This window comes from Musca vetustissima, unplaced genomic scaffold, assembly GCF_032173495.1.
Source record: "Musca vetustissima isolate MV318-11 ecotype Yass unplaced genomic scaffold, APGP_CSIRO_Mvet_v1 utg77271, whole genome shotgun sequence".
In the NCBI taxonomy this organism is placed as follows: Eukaryota; Metazoa; Arthropoda; class Insecta; order Diptera; family Muscidae; genus Musca; species Musca vetustissima.
This window is the reverse complement of record NW_026873053.1, coordinates 1-17,538: the sequence shown is the minus strand read 5'-3', so window position 1 is coordinate 17,538 and position 17,538 is coordinate 1. Positions and strand designations below refer to the sequence as shown.

The window sequence follows — 17,538 nt, the reverse complement described above, 5'->3', positions numbered from 1 at the left end:
GATTAGTACATATTAGCAAATGGCACATTCCATTTCACCATGTTTAGGAACACAATCCAATACCAAGGCCACGGCGCGTGCCATATAGGTCATGGTACCATAACTACCGCTGGGAGCACTAAATGGACAAAAGAGAAAAAACAATATGTTTTTAATCAAAAAAATTATTCCAAGTCTTAAATCTCACCTATCATATAAATGTTGACAGATATAAGCAGCACCACCGCACAACAACATACCCGAAGCAGCTTGATGCTGTTGATTGCCATCTTTGGACTTGGCACAGCACAACGTAGCATCGCCCTGCACTTTACGTTGATCTTCCAAAAACAATTGATTTGCCTTGTGAACCAAATGTTCAACATAGATTATACCACCCAAATTTGGCACCATATTATGTTCAGTGACCAATGTCAGCACCATAAGAGCCTCCACCACGAGTTGGCGATATTCCGGTTGTGGTATTTGATTGAGAGCTGTCTCAACTTCCAATGCAAATTTCAACTCTCCCGGAGTCATTTCTTGTGTCAAACTTTGTTGTAGAATACGTCCTTCGATTGCCAAACCTTGACACTTCTCCAAAACACTCCAAACGCGTGAATAGAAATCTCGTGGTACACGATTTAAAGCACCATCCAAACGTCTACGTCTCAACCATTGGCCTTGACGATCATCTATAGTTGCAATTATAGCATCTTCACCCTCCGGATCACCCAAACCGATTTGGGATTTTTTACTTACACGACTCGATTTGCAACTGACAATCGAGAGATTACCACGGGCAACTGAGGATAAAGAGAGAGGCAAATAACACATCAATTAAATAGAACAAATTTTGAAAAAAGATTATCAAAATTAAATGCCTGATATTAGTAGAAAAGAGAACTGAAGGTCTTCTCATAGTAGATACGAATGTCTTTTCACGGAAGAGCTTCATGATTTCTCATGAAAGAGCTTCAGAACTTCTAATGGAAGAGCTTCTGCTCTTCTATGAAGAAGAAGTCCTTCAGCTCTTCTATGAACTCCTCTATGAGAAGGCATGAAGCTCTTCTAGGATCTCCATCATGAAATGTTTTTAGGGTTAGAATAGACAAATATGTACACTTACCACTGCTCACGGCGAATTCCTTGCCACTCAAGATGTGATATAACAAATTCTTCATTTCAAATGGTGACAAGTTCAAGAGGTGTTCTGAAGCAGCTTCGCCATCACAGTTTAGAGTACGCGATAATTCTTTGGCCATAACCTGAATAATAAGGCCGACACGCAAACGTAACATTTCATGGAACAGTTGGGGCTCTGTGCGTATAAACATGGCCAAGTAGACCATTAACTCTTGCGTTAACATAGCTGTACTTTCGTCATCACCATAGGCCTGAAATAAGAATACCAACAAATCGTATAAGAATATATTTAAATTTAATTGCATTTTTATTCCACTCACATCATGTATCAATTGCCTAAGATCAGCCTCGGGCAACGGAGCCGTTATAGTATATTCATTATTCGGTGGCATACCAACGGTTACTTGTTTTTGACGCACCAATAAATCTGTCACGGCCTTGGCTAAATCCTCAACCCGCTTGCCCAACATACCGGCTGTATGGCGGACCAGACCCCAAAGTTTTTGTTGGCAGGCCTTCTCGTAAAGACCTTTCAGTAGATCACGAACGGTAACGACGCGACCTTCTTCCAGCATTCCTTCGGATTGAGATATATTAATAGTAATGTTGGCATGATTATTATTATTATGGGGCGTAGAAGAATTATTGGAGTTGGATCCATCTATAATCACCACGGGTGGCGGTGGTATGGGAGGCTTTGCAAATAGGGGACTTTTTAAAGCGGTTTCGGAATCAAGAATTTCATCCACAAGTGCGCAATCGATTTCTTTTTTGGTTATTTATTTTTAATATTTTTTGGAGAAGCACATGCAAAAATATATTTTTTCCCAGAATTTTATTGAATTTAAATTTTTATTTTTAAATGACGATGAGAAGGGATGCATTAAAAAAAGCAATAACACAGATTTTTATTATTATTATTTTGTTTTTAATAAAGCATAGTATATAATACCAAAAGTTGAGAAACCCCATCAAACACGTTACACAATATATCGTTATTATTAATGTGCGCAGTTTATTTTAGAAAAATAAGTGGGTGGCACGATGAAGTACAGTATGAAAGAGAAGAAAGAAAATTAATGGTTAAAATTTTTGTTATAATTCAGAAGATATTTGAATATCTGAATTATCGGCAAAGATCTACGGAAACTACTATTAATTTTGTGAGTGTATTTATTGACGTGTTTTGTGTATTTGTTGTTTATAGTTTTGAATTTTAAATATGTTTGTTATAACACACTTCCACTTTGGAACTCAAAAGACACATTATCGTATGGTATCAATTCATTTAAGATGTATTCGCCCATTATTATAAATCATAAATTAAAAAAGAAATAAACAAAAATATTATAATGCTATAAATTAAAAATAATATAAATAATAATATATATTAAATTATTATAAAAAATAAAAATAATATTTATACTTGTTCCTCGCAAAGTTCAGTTAAAATCGGGATAGTCCGTTCGCATAATATCATAACATTAATTTTTAGCAAATTTTTGATATTTTTTTGTGACAGGTATCAGAAGGAGTGGATCAATGGTTTCCATTTTCGAACTTGAGTTAAGTATGAAAGAAATATTACGATGTACACATTTTGCATCAAAACGGACATTCCATACAATTGTTATTGAATAAACAATTTTTTTTAAAGTGTTTGTCCCTGTTAGCACATTGATTACAATAGTTAATTTCTTTCCGATTATTCTTTTTTTTAAATTTCATCTTTACCTTCGGTACTATTTGTAATTGGAAGTATCGGTGATGTACCCATCTTCTCCCTCAATCATGACCCTTTGATTGCGTTTTGGTAGATTGGTTTTAGTAATGTCATATTTGATTTTTTCGAAAGGTTTGTGTTTTAGTCGATCTAGCCACTTCCTTCTGAGACGCAATTTTTTGGCGCTTTCACAGATCACGTTGAAGGTATTGAATGTGGAACATAATTTAACTCCCTTTTCCTGCTAAATTTTTCCATTACCTAAGTAAGGAATTCAAACAGAATCAACATTGTATGAGGAATTGTAGAAATTTCACTGATCGAATTCACTTATAATTAGGTAAGAGTGACAACATTGCCTTATGGACTGACGTCAAGAGAGATCTCCATGATCTACAGAGGGATATTCAAGAGTATAAGCGTAAACCTCTAGATCGATTAACCAATACGGCAAGTCTGAATAGCATTTATTTAGTTCGTAACAAACTTGTGGGGTATCTTCATCATAAAGGTTTTTTCTCTGAACACCGATTAAAATATAGTATTTAAGTCATTTATTATAAAAGTGGTTTAAGTCCATTTTAGGTTCTGATACAAATCTTGGTTAAGAAATGTTTACAAAACATATTACGTTATATATTCTATCAATTTTTAGGGCATAAAGCCACAAACAAAACCAGTAAGGACTGGGCCGATACCCTTCACCAATTCGGGAAATATATTACATATGTGTCCTAACTATTTGCTGTCAATGTTCTCTCGAAGGAACATTGACATGAAATTGAAATAATTTAAATACGTGATCTTTATCTAGAAGTGAACCGACTAAAATCAATCCATACACATGCCTTTCTGCAACATATGCTAAATTTCATTTCATTCGGGCAGATTTAGAGTCGTTTGCTTACAATGAACAATTGTATGTAAATCGATTTATAGCAAACTTAATACGCAAACCCGCTATTCGGTATGGAAGCTATGTCTCCTCACCTCATTATAGTCTCAATTTGATATGTTATGCAAAATTTCGTGTCAATTGGACAAACATTAGAAGTTTGGTGCATCATTTACGTAAAATCGGACGAAGAAAATATATATGGGAGCTATAAAAAAATCTGAGCCGATTTTAACGAAAGTTGGCACACACCATGTGGGAGCTATATCGAAATCTGGGCCATATAAATGAGCTGTGCCAAATTTCATAAAATTCAGATCATAAATGCGACTTGTACTTTGTTTACAATTTAACATGGACAGACAGACAGGACGGGCATGCATAAATCGACTCAGAAAGTCATTCTATGTATATTCGCAAAAGGACAAAAACATAATGCCCTTTACCACAGTCTGGTGAAAAGTATAATTAACACCACTTAACAATATTTTTAAAACAAATCAAACCCAAAAAGTTAAATATTTCAATATAAGAAAATTTGACTTAAACCACTTTCAAGATTCTAGATTCTCGTATACGAAAACAACTCATTATAATGAATATAAACAACTCATTTGTCACTTTTAATACTCAAATGGGGCCGAATCGTCATGTCAAGTATGTCCAAATAATATTTTTTCAGAGATCTTATTTTTTATGCAATATATACAGTGACGAGCAGAAATGAGTACATGTTTGTACATTGGACACTTTTTACGTCATAAAAATATAAAAGCAAATTCCAAAATTTTGGTTGTATTTTATAACGTATTTGGTACCTAACACATCAACCTAAAGTTAAATAATTTAACTCTTTAATTTCTAAGAAAAAAAAAACAGAGCAAAGTAAATTAACTCCAATGTACTCACTTTTGCACTTTTGAACAAATTTGCAGAATTTGAATATTTTTATTAATTATAACGCAGTTTTATATTTTTAATGTATGATTTATGAAATTTGACATATTTTCAACCAATTTTAGTACAATTTCATTGGAATTATTCTTCCAATCACTTCAGATTCACTACCAAAGTTCGTCTATATTATTAGGGGCTGATTGGTACTGTCCCACCTCTCTCTGTGCGATTGGCCCCAAATTATCGATCGGATTGATGTCGAAACTTTGTGCTGACCACTGTGTTAATTCAAAATTTTGCTCACGAAGATATTCTCTCACAAATTTTGACGTATATCTTTGATCACCATCCTGCTCATAATAACTTCTTCTACAGAATAGGCGTACTTAGCTATCTAAACTGAATGATATGACTCTTCAATGATCTAAATTGACTTCTTTCATTATTATATTGTCAATTTTTTTAACATCGGTCCAGGACCCACAAGTTAAAGCCTACGCATACCATGACAATTCCTCAACCGTGCTTCACATTGGGCCTTTGAATTAGTTTTCATCACCAATAATGCTTATCGTCGGATTGAAAACGGTAGAATTTGGATTCGTCGGACCCGATCGCACGTTTCCAGTCGAACTCACTTCAACTTTTGGTCTAGTTGAAAAGTCTTTAACCTTATTTTGCAGTTTTTTCCTATAATACAGGCTTTTAGTCTTTTTTTAATGCTGCTATATCCAATGTCGGAAAGGGCTTTTCACGCTGTTCAATGACTAACAGTTTTGACGAGTACTTACGAAGCATATTTTGGTGTTAAAACTTATCAAATAACATTTCCCTTATCATTAGACGTGGGTCCACACAACTTATAAGCGGTGTACGACCTCTAATTTAAGGATTGGGAAAAACGGAACATCGTTTTTGTACCCATATGACCAATAATTGACACAATTTAATTCCCTTTGCAATTTCCAGGGTAGAACAGATTTTTCAGATTTTTCCGAATGTCCTCTTCAGTGGTTATTATATATATTTTTTCTTGAATTATTATTAAAACAAAAATCAAATAAATAATTATTTGATTTTTGTTCAAAACTTTGTACAATTTTTAGTAAACGGGACTTAAATGATGTAAAACTTATATATTTTCTTAAAAAAAACTAATAAAAACCAAAAAAAGATTAAAAAAATGTGATTTTGCATTCCTTTTTCTGCACATTATTAAAGAAATGAACGTGCAAAAGTGAGTACATTGGGGTTGATTTCGTTTTCTTTGTTTTTTCTTAGTTATTTTTAAGATTTAGATTTTTAAATTTAGGTTGTTTTGTTAAGTACAAAATACCCAATAAAATGCAACCAACATTTTTGAATTTGCTTTTTTAGTTTTATTTTTATGACGTAAAAAGTGTCCAAAATGCAAACATATACTCGTTTCTGCTCGCCACTGTATATATATATATATTTGGTTCATTACAATTTTTAAAGAATATTTCTTTCAAAAGGTCAACCCAAGCGTGGATCTTTTAAAGAATATTTTTTCAATAGGTCAACCACAGGCGTGAATTTTTTAAAGAATATTTTCAAATATCATAAATAGTAGGTTTGTTAATGATACTTTTTCAGGGTCTATTAAAATCAAGATTTCGTAAAAAATGTATTTTAGAGCGTGAATTCATTTACAAGTTTCAAAATTACAATTTATAATAAAAATTAATATAATTTACAAAAATTTGAATGATATATAAATAATTACAATTTGTAAGTAATAAACATTTATAGTATACAAATATAACGTTTAACATTATAAATATTAATTATAAAATAATAACGGGCGAAAATGTTCATATTCCTTCCTTGAATAATTCAATAATATCCTGATATATTGAAATTATTAGGAGAAAATCATCTGTGACTTCGACATTTAAGATTTAAAATATTCAATTCTACAATTCAAATTATTGTTGTGTTAAGAAGTTGTAAATGTGTTTTTTCTTCAATCTGTGTAATATTGTATTGGTGCACAAAAAAAAATGAAAACATTTGCTTGAGGGGCAATAGGGGATAGGGGAAACAACATCACCTTGTATATGTAAATACAACAATAACAACACAACATAAAACATATTTAACCACATAAGAAAAAATATATTGAGAAAAACAAAACCAATTACATGGAAATACCGCATAAGTATCTAAGTTTTTAGTGCATTTTGTGCAAGTGGATATTTTGGGAAGAGAGGGTGGGTGGGTGTTTGGTTGGTATTCTATATGTAATAACAAAAATATTGTCCTATAAGGATCCACTTGTGACAATAACAATTAAACTTACCAGGCGAAGTAGTAGAAGAAGATGTTTTATTTTTAAGTCCTAAGCCGGCTAATAAACAAATGGATTAAATGGATTTGGATTTTACAAAAAACGATTAATGGAGAGAAAGCAATTAAAACATTTAAGAAAAAAAAATGTATTCATTGAACAATCAAAGGATAATTGGATGTAACAGTATATACATAAATATATATATATATATAATAAGTGTGATGTATTTATTTGGTGGGTGGGTGTGAGTGTGTATGTTTGGCAAAACATTGGACTGGACAAAAAGAGGAATGAGTGGTTGATTGTGTTTAGATGTGGGACAAACTTAAAAGGTTGTATATTATATATTATTCTGAGAATATATATTTTTTGTTGCAAGTAAAAAAGTAAAATTAGTTTTTAGTGTATTTTGTATTGTCAATATAGGTATATAAATTTTAAAAATAAATTTTAAATTCGTTTTTCAACATACCTGTATTGAAATCCAATCCTTGCGTATCCACCAAATATTGTAAAATATCACCTTGTTCTTCGAGATTTTCCGTTTCACGCAACATTGCAATCAGCTCCTCAACTTCTGTATCGGCAAAATTTGTATCGGTACGATGACGTTGTACAAGAATTTTGGGAACATTTTGTACTGAATTTTAGTAATTTGGCATTTGATTTTCATGATTTTTTTCATAGTTTTGCAGCAGATAGAGATACACACACACAGAAATCAAAACGAAATAATGTGTTTTTTGGCGTACGAACGAACGTAAGTGACGAGTTTGTGCGTTGTGAATAACGAAAATTATATGAAAATAAAAATAAATAAATAAAAAGTAAAATCAAAAAGAAATCATAATAAAAGACACACAGTAAACATATATTTTATATATGGATAATACGGAAGTACGGATGATAGGCCAGCTTTTACGAGAGATTTGTAAAGTGAAGAAGATCTTGGTGAACCAACCTCCCCTGCGTACGACACTGCTATTCCGGTATTACAGTAAAGTAGAAAGACACCAGAATATGTCAATAGAGTTATGTTAATTTCAAATCCTCTGAAGTGATTTGTGATGTATTTTGTTAAAAAAAAAGGATAATCCACAGGCGTGTATTTAGAAAAAAATATTTTTTCTAAGGATCACCACAAGATATTTAAACAATATTTTTTAAATGATAATCCGCATTCGTGGATTCTGTAAAACAATCTAGGATCAGTCGTTGATTTTTTTTAATAAACATCCACAGGCGTAAATTTTTTAAATGATCATCCACAGACGTGTAAAAATTTTTTTTTTAGAATCGTCCAGAATCGTAGAGGTTGATAGATGGATCGCGCAGAAGGGGAAGGTCACGAATTACAATGGAAGAGATCATTTCGAAACATGTTCTTTCAAATTGGTAGAGCTGCACGCAAGACCAACACACCTGGCTATCTTTTTTAAGCTCGGCTTATGGAACAGAAGTTCTGTCACAAGCCAACGAAGTAAGTAAGTATTCGCAGACGTGGATTCTGTAAAAAATCTGAGATAATCCACAGCCATGGATTTTTTAAAGAATATTTTCCAAAAGGTCAACCACAAGCGTGGATTTTTTTGAAGAATATTTTTTCAAGAATCATCCAAAGGCGTTGAATTTTTTAAAGAATACTTTCTTAAAGATTATCCAAAGGCATGGATTTTTTAAAGAACATTTTCTCAAGGATTATCCAAAGACGTTGATTTTGTAAAGAACATTTTCTCATGGATTATACAAAAGTGTGGATTTTTTTTGAAGAATATTTTCTCAAGGATTATCCAAAGACGTTGATTTTGTAAAGAACATTTTCTCATGGATTATACAAAAGTGTGGATTTTTTGAAGAATATTTTTTCAAGGATTATCCAAAGGCGTGGACTTTTTAAAGAATAATTTTTAAGGATCATCAACAGGCGTATTTCTTTTTAAGAATATTTTTTCAAGGGTCATCCAGGCGTGAATTTGTTAAAGAATATGTTTTCAAGAAAATTATATTCTATATTAACGGAGGCCACGTTGTGACAAAAAAATTAATGAAAAGCAAACTAAATATATGCAATAAAATCAAAATATAATAAACCTATACATCTGCGCATTTGACAACTGCCAACTTACTGCGTTTTTCCATTGACGAACGGCTGTGATTTATATCGATGGGATAGATATTTTCTCGTATCAAAACATCTGAACTGGTAGTGGTGTTGTTACTGTTGTTGTTGGGAGCTTCTTCAGGTGTTATGGCAAATGTGCTTGAGTGAGCCTGTTTATTTGCCTGCAACCAGGGTGGGGCAATTATCGATGATAAACGTCTTTCGGTTATGGGTGTGGGTCCTTCCATGCCCAAGGTGTCCGCTAAAAAAGAAACATCATTTATTCAAAGTTCTCTATAAAAAAACATTTCAATTTTTACTAACAATCCACATTAATCGAACGTGTCTTCTTGATGGCACCCTTACACGACATACGTCGTCTCAATTGTCTTGGCCTCAATTGTCCCGCTCTCAAATTCATCATATTACGATGACTAAACGAACGCAATAAATGTTCATCTAAATAGGTTTGAACGTCGGGATGTAAACGATCCGGATAACCATCTTCGGTACTACCCAAGAAGCTTAAATCTGTGATGGCCGATGTATTGAGAAAATCTTTTAGATTACCCAACATAACACGGGTGCCATTGATATAGCCAGATTTTAATTTACGCATTGTTTGTATCATCGCCAAGGGTATTTTATCTTGATCTGATATTTATAAATAAAATTATAGGGAGGATAGAAAATATATAAAAATTTATAATTTTTATTTTTTTTTAAATTTAGGCATGCATTTTTTTTCTTCCATATTTAAAATAATTGTGTTATTACATATACAGGCTTGGGCCGTGGTTAGTAACAAAGCTACTGATTCGTACATCCTTCACACAAAACAAAACGAAAAAATTACCCACAAATTGCAAAGCTTTAGAGAGAATACCAATACCATTTTTTAAGTTGCATTATTTCTTTTTATAATTTTAGACCAATTACCAATTTTTTCAAAATTTCACTAGGAAAATAAATTTCACAATTTTGAGTTATAAATATATATAGTCGGGGACTGTTACAACTTGTATTTGACGTTTTTTTGTAGTAATTAATTTTGAATATCGAAACGATAAATAGCCCATATTCGAACATATAGAATGAAATATGTTCAAAATTCTTAATTTGGTATTCCGCTAAAAAACGTTTGAGACATGAACATTTTAGTTTCATAACCTTATATATCTTCATATTATATATCTTCATAATTTGCAACGATGAGAATCAGCTTTTCAGTAGCTCAACATGGATTCCATGAAATGCACAGTACTACAAGGACAGTTCGGAACGTTTTAGCCTAGCACAAAAAGCGCGGGTCGAACTTTGTATACCCTCCACCATAGATATACCGACAGGTACTTGAAATGAAAAAATAGGGAAAATACCAAAATATGTCCACTTTTTGGTATTTTCCCTATATTTTCATTTCTACAAACCATAATACAAATTTCAGAAATTTCTAATGGATAATTATACCCTCAGCCTTATAGCTAACGGCTAATTTTCACAATGTCAAAGTGTATACACCCCATACATTGACACGGTGAATATTGGTTTTAGACCCCATGTTTCTTTGGACTAAATCCTTTTCAGAAAAATTTGATTTCATCCGAACTACCAATCTTATTAGTTTTTTATCTCGATATCCTCCACAGGTGACAGATTAAAAAAGAGTCTTAGAGCCAAACACAAAACGTGGAACAAATCTGTTAACTACGTTAAAATAAAAAAGGGAACTATCCTAAAGAGGAGGCGAATATTAATAATTTTTGGTAGGGAGATTTGTTACCATATACGACTGCAAAATACCAAATTGCAGCAAATTCGGCTGATAAACGCGCTCAAGAACCCCAACATATTGAAAATTGGGGGTACCCTTATATGGTGGCTATCCGACAAAATGGAATTATATACATACTTTTTTGTGGAGAGATTTGCTACCCAATATGAATTCGAAGTACTAAATTACAGCCAATTCGGTCGAAAAATATGATCAGGACCCCCAAAATACCGAAAATTTGAGGGTACCGTCATATGTGGACTACCAGGAAAAGTGGACCTATATTTAAAATTATTAGCGGAGTAATTTGGTACCCAATAAAAACCCGAATTCAGTTATAAAACACGCCCAAGAACCCCAAAATACAGAAAATTGGGGGTACCCTTATATGGGTGCTATCCGAAAAAATTAACCTATATATAAAAAAATTGCGGAGACGTCCTTTTTGAACACCTGTTTCTATATGAAGGAGTTGCCAGATCGAAACAAATTTTAATATGTGTTCATAACAGAGGTGGAACAGAGATGGAAGTGTCTAAAACACTTAACTTTTTCTGTTTATACCGCGCTTCTGGTGCTAGGCTAAGAACTTTCCGAAATGCCCTCGGACGACAGCATTGAACGCTCAAAATAATCTTCTAGCAATGAAGATTATATTTGAAAACCGTCAAAAATATAGACCTATTTCTTTCTTTTTTCCAAATTTATTGTTTTCTATATATAAAAAATATATCATTAGCCCAATATTAGTAACAATCTACATACATAATAGAAAAATATACAATTTTTTAAAACCAACAACTAAACCAAAGTAAAAAAGAGTGCAAACATACCATCTTAAAAAAAATTGTAATTAAAATTGAACATAAAATAATATCAACAACGACAACAAAAGCGTAATATAGATAAGCATTAACTTTATTTTGGTGGCACATATAAAGAAAAAGAAGCTAAAGCAAATAATAATAAAATAGGGTATTAATAGTCAAAAAAATAAAAAAATATGTAATTAGCGAACTAGAAAATTTGTGATATTTTGGGAACGGTATATGTAGATGTAATTTATGATATTTATTCGAAATTTTTATGGACCATTTTTTTAGAAGTTAGTAGCAAATAATTTGTCAAAGATTCAAAACATGCAGGCACCCCATTAAATTTTGTTTACAATTATGGAAATTATATTTAGATTTTATTTACCCTGGACAATATTTTTGTTTTTATTTTTCATAAAAAAAGAAAATTTTTTCTTTAAAGTGTGAAAACTTAGTGAATGTCTGTCTATAAATTTTTCAATATCCATTTTTAAAAATATATAATTGTGTATGTAATAACTATACCGTTCCCAAAACTCATTTTGAATTGCATATACATATGTAAATGTTGTGGTTATTAGTGTAAGTATGGCAATAGGTGTGAGTGTGTGTAGTGTATGTGTATAGTATGTAAATGCTTCGTGGATAGTAATGTTTCGTGGATAGTAATTACCTAGCATATAATGTGTTGCCATTAAAGTTATGGTAGGTCTTCCTAACATATGACGCCAATTATTTGTTAGGAAAGCTAAATTGGTGGTGAAATTACTTGCAAGCAAGTCAGGATCTCGTGTAGTATAATATTCTTCATAATCGATATGCTGAATTAAAAATTAATATAGTTTATATAAATAAAATAAAAGTACTGATCAATCAATGATATGAATGGTTTCAAATTTTAGATTGGTAATTGGGGGATTTTATTTATTTTTTCTTTTTTGTAAAACAAAAAAAAATAGTTAAGAATAGATTTTTTGTTTTAATTTGGGAATTTTAAATTTGTTGGTAAAAAATTATAGTGAACAAAAATCAAAATGTATTTTTTTTAAATTTATTTTAATTTTTTTTTTTTAATTTAGATATTAAAATTCTTATTGAATGAATTTAATAGCCATATTGAAAAAAAAAAATTATGAATTCTGTTTTTGTAAGTAGTATAAATAAAAGAACTAGTCTTTTAATATTCTAAAATCCTCTATTAAACAAAATGAAGTACATACTGCTTTATTAGAATATAAAATAAAAATATCTATTTCAAAATCTGTGTTGTTCAAAAGATACTTGCGTGCTTTATGATAAAAAAAACTACAAAAATATGTATGTATATGTTAATGGGGACACAAAAGCAAGTTTTATAAAAGCCCAATTAAAATAGATAGATGATGTAGACAATTCCCAAAATCGAAATATTTTTTTTTGAAAATAAAAATCTTACAAAAAATGTATACAAATTACATATGAAATATAAATAATAATAATTAAAATAAATTAGTATATAGTAACGTTTTATTTATTATTATTCTTATTTTTTTACAAATCAAAATTCCCTGTTGAGGATATTCAAAGAATTTCGGAAAACTGGAAATTAACAAAAACTGATTATAATTTTTATAATTATTACTTGTATATATATATATATATATATATTACTTTAAAAATTAAAAAAAAATCATTCCCAAAAAAAATATTTCGATTTTGTGTTATAATTTACACACACATAAAAATTTGTGATTAATTTTTGTTTTATTTCGTAATGCCAAAACCAATTTTAATTATAAAGAAGAAGAACCCAATGTTTTTGTTTTAGATAACACAAAACTCGCTTTTGTATACAAAGAAACATAAATAAAATGCGAAAGAAACAGAAATCATACGGAGAATATTATTAAAAAAATTATATAAAACGCATCCCTTGCAAAAGATAATTAGACGAAAAGTTTTGTTTATATATATCATACAAATGCAAACATAATATAAAAGAAGAGGAAGATTTTTTTTGAAAAGAAAAACAAAAATAAATTTGCCAAACAGACCTAAATGAATCTTTTTCAAAACTAATGTAACCAAGGGACGTCCAAGCAAATCCCAAGCTGATTTAAGAAAATTTATTTCGCCTTTTAGAATATCAATCATTAATTCATAATCGGAGGCGATATAGAAACGTGATAAGTCGACAAACTAGAGGAGTTGATTTTGAGTGTGTTTGTGTTTTTTATATATATAGAAAAATAAATAAAAAAGTTAAATTAAAAAAAAACAAATTCAAATTGAAATAAAGGAAAAACAATTGAAATAAATAAATAAATTTTATATAAAAAAAATGTATTTCAGCTTACCTGAGGTGTAAAGGCAAATATTCTATCTTTCAATGAATACAATTTACTTGTACTCAATATACCCACATCACGTGATTTACGTCCGGTTAAACCCAATTTACGATTTCTACCCAAATACGTGTACAAATGACTGAGAACACGAGCGGGTTGCACTTCAATGGGTGCAACCTCAGCAATGGTCTGTACATGCAAATCCGATTCCGCCAATTTATCACGAATTTCATTGTCTTCGGCAATAATGACCACCTGTACAACAACATCGGGTTTCTTTTGGGCACCCAAACGACGATTCAGCGGATCTAATTCACCAACAGCTAAAAAGCCCTGTAAAATAAATTGAATAGCAAATTATATTACTAATTTAAATATGTGTGTGTGTGTTTTTTGCAAGATTTACCTCTTGCAATAGTCGTCCCAATATAAACAACGATTGACCCCATAAAAATGGACAACGGCCAACAACTTCTCTGGGTGCCGAACCGGGATGTTTATATTCTTGCGAGACAGCATCTGGTGGCACAGCATAACTTTCGGGTATTAGAAGTATACCATCATCGCCACGTACCATGATTTGCTGTTGGATGAGAAATTTATAAAATAATTAAATTTAAAAAAAATATTATTTAAAAATCCTCAACTAAAATAAAAAAATATTGTTTAAAAATTAAAATTTAAAAAAAATGTTTTGTGTAATAATCACCCCTAAAAATAGATTCTTTTAAAATCACGCCTACAATTAAAAAAGTATTTTTTTAAAAATCAAAGCCTAAAATTTTGAAAAAAATATTTATTAAAAATCCATGTCTAAAATGTTTGAAAAATCCACGCCTAAGATTTCTAAAAATTTGTTTTAAAAAAACACCCCTAAAATTTTGAAAAAAAAATTCTTTAAAAATCAACGCTTACATTTGCCAAAATTAAAAAAAAAAATCCACCCTTTAAAATTTTGAAAAAAATATTCTTTAAAAAATCCACGGCTAACATTTCTTGTCAGCTTCAAAATATGGAAAATATGTCAAAACTTACCTCCAACCGATCTGCATACTCCTTAACAGACATTTTATCATTTTGAAATGCATGAAACAATATCAAATAACAATAAAACAACGGCCATTCACATTCAATATTCTCGAACATGCGCAGCTCCCAACGTTCATAGTACAAACGGCTTGGATCCTCTTTCGGTGTACGATAACCATCCCGCAAAAAACGTTTGCAACCATATTTACCCTGTAAACGTTGCAGAATAGCATCTTTGGTATTGCGTATCAATTGTGGATCATCGACAGCAAATGCGGGAAATCCGATTACGCACAAAAGACCCGAATCCAATTCTTTACTATTCGATTCACGTGGCAACATTGATTGCAATACAGCCTGACATTTGTGGGCCTCATCGGCGAGGACATGTATTACACTGGCGGGACCACCACGAGCACCAAATAAATCCAACTCGTTCATTGCCTCCAGAGCAGCCTTAGCCATACCAATAGAACTGGCATTGAGTTCAGGTTCACCGTGATTTGTTTTATCACCCCGCTCCCATATGCCATAATCGGGGATGCAATAGGCCGATTCAATGTAAAATACTAAATTTTGTATAAAGGACACTTCGTCCAATGAGAAGACAATTTGCAGGCCGGAGGCAGTCATTTGGGCCAAAATCAAAAGATACAAAGAGACAGCATCGATTTGCAAATGACCCCATTCGGCGTCGCCAACAACAGGTTGACCATTTGTGCTAGAGTATTTGGCATGTAGCGAATCCAATGGATTCTGGGTCATTTTGAATTTTTCAACTTTATCCTTCTGATTCATCATGGCCATGAGGAGACCACGCATTAGCTTAACACAGCTCTGTTCCAGTTCATAGCATTTGGCACGATCTTCATCCTGATCGGCAATTTTCTTATAGGCCATTGAAAGACCCCACACGGCCAAGATGCAATAGACATTGTCTCTGATCCAAGCATGTGAATTTACATTGGATGCTGGAAACAATCCGGTGACTGGTTCCTGATGGGACATAATCAGGCGATGCACCACGCGCTGGTAATAGTCCAGGCGTACGCCTGAATTGCTGCGCGAACGCATATTGTCCGATGTCGTCGCTACCCACCGACCGACCGAATGTCTCGTTTAGCGAACTAAAATAGAAAAGAATTGCATTCATTAGCAGTGCATTGTTAAATTGATGACTGACTAGCCTATTAACGAGCAAGCAAACAACTTACATAAGTTTAGTAATATAGACGATCACTTCCACTACCAGCACCTCTTGTCTTGCGTTGCCTGTCTTTCCTTTACAAAACTATTCGACTATCAGTTCTATTCCTGATTCGTTTTCGAATTTTTATTTCCTCAATTTATTGTTCTAATTCATATCTTTTGGCATAAATTTTATCACCCACGAATTGCCTGCACTTTGGCGAATATATTCCTGTAATTTTTTGTTGTTTTGGTATAAAAATATCTTGTAAAATTGTTTTTTTTCTATTGGAACAATTGATTCGTCGTAAAATCACAAAAATTTTTCACAGTTTTTCATGTAATTAAATAAAATGTCAAATCAATGTCAAATTAATAAAGACATCAGAATTAAAAACGTTCCACAAGCTACGAATTAAGGGAGATAGAAGAAAATGTCTGATAAAGAATGAATTTCAAAACAAAATATTTGTAAAATGGTAATTGTTTACGAACGTGTGTGATGCATAATTGACGATTGACCACTTGTTGTTTAGAAAGAGATATGGAAGATAAGTGAGAAAATCAGTGAACGAATGTTGACATGACAACACAACGAAAGGAACTACAAAATGTCAGAGGAAAAATATACACTGAGAGAAAATGTGACTCATTAGTTAGGTTAGATATTAACAGTCGTTTTACTCGTAGACTAGTGAACCATTGTGTTCATCCTAAAAATGAACTAAGAATGAAAAAAGAAGAGGTAGAGTGAAAAAGGTATAGCATGAAAATTAGAGGGGTTTGAGGTTAGATTTGATAACTCAGCCATTATTATAACTGGTTTGTCTTGTCCCATTAATCAGGAAAAATATGAATTTTTGGCTTAAGTCTAGTTTAGGGGTTCCTTTGGGAACGTTTTGAAATCCGTATTTCCGGAGATGATTTTAAAAATTTACTGAGGCAATATGGGCATCAATTAAAAGCGTTCGAAGCCCTGATTACATAAACACTATTCAAATTAAAAGATGATTCGGTCGCGTAGCCGGAGTTGCCACCTGTCCATAAGAAAAATTATTAAATCCCCGTCGAAGTGGTGCGGACGACGACTTGATGTTGATTTCGGGAAAATTTCCGTCAACAATCTCGGAGCTTATGAAAATAGCCTTACTGATGCTGTCACGCTGGCGAACGGCCTTGGTGTAAACCCAACAAAGACGGAACTGGTAATGTTCACTAGGAATGGATGGAGTGCAGCTTCATCAATCACCCGAAGGAAAATACCTTGGCACAATCCTGGACTCTCGGGCGAAGAGAGGGCTGATTGCAGTGTATGCATGCAAGATCTCCATTGGGAAATGTTAGGGGCTA

At 32.1% G+C, this 17,538-nt stretch overlaps 1 protein-coding gene across 6 annotated transcripts; it reads right to left on the bottom strand.

Moving 5' to 3' along the window:
• On the bottom strand, nt 1-16,078 carry LOC133322358 (probable phosphorylase b kinase regulatory subunit alpha). Of its 6 annotated transcripts, XM_061531388.1 has the most exons (12): nt 15,007-16,078; nt 14,378-14,554; nt 13,981-14,304; nt 12,318-12,465; nt 9,380-9,709; nt 9,081-9,317; nt 7,427-7,594; nt 6,964-7,011; nt 1,446-1,891; nt 1,109-1,376; nt 188-785; nt 1-118 (listed from the first exon to the last, which is right to left on the bottom strand). In XM_061531388.1, exons 1-12 carry the CDS (start codon nt 16,072-16,074, stop codon nt 13-15), a joined length of 3,918 nt encoding a protein of 1,305 aa, XP_061387372.1. In that variant the 5' UTR covers nt 16,075-16,078; the 3' UTR covers nt 1-12. The 6 variants fall into 6 exon arrangements, with proteins under 6 accessions (XP_061387372.1, XP_061387352.1, XP_061387378.1 ...); XM_061531368.1 differs by lacking the exons at nt 6,964-7,011; nt 12,318-12,465 and adding an exon at nt 13,678-13,822; XM_061531394.1 differs by lacking the exons at nt 6,964-7,011; nt 12,318-12,465 and adding an exon at nt 13,678-13,822 and having other exon boundaries at nt 1,446-1,702.
• Nucleotides 16,079-17,538: the final 1,460 nt, after the last annotated feature.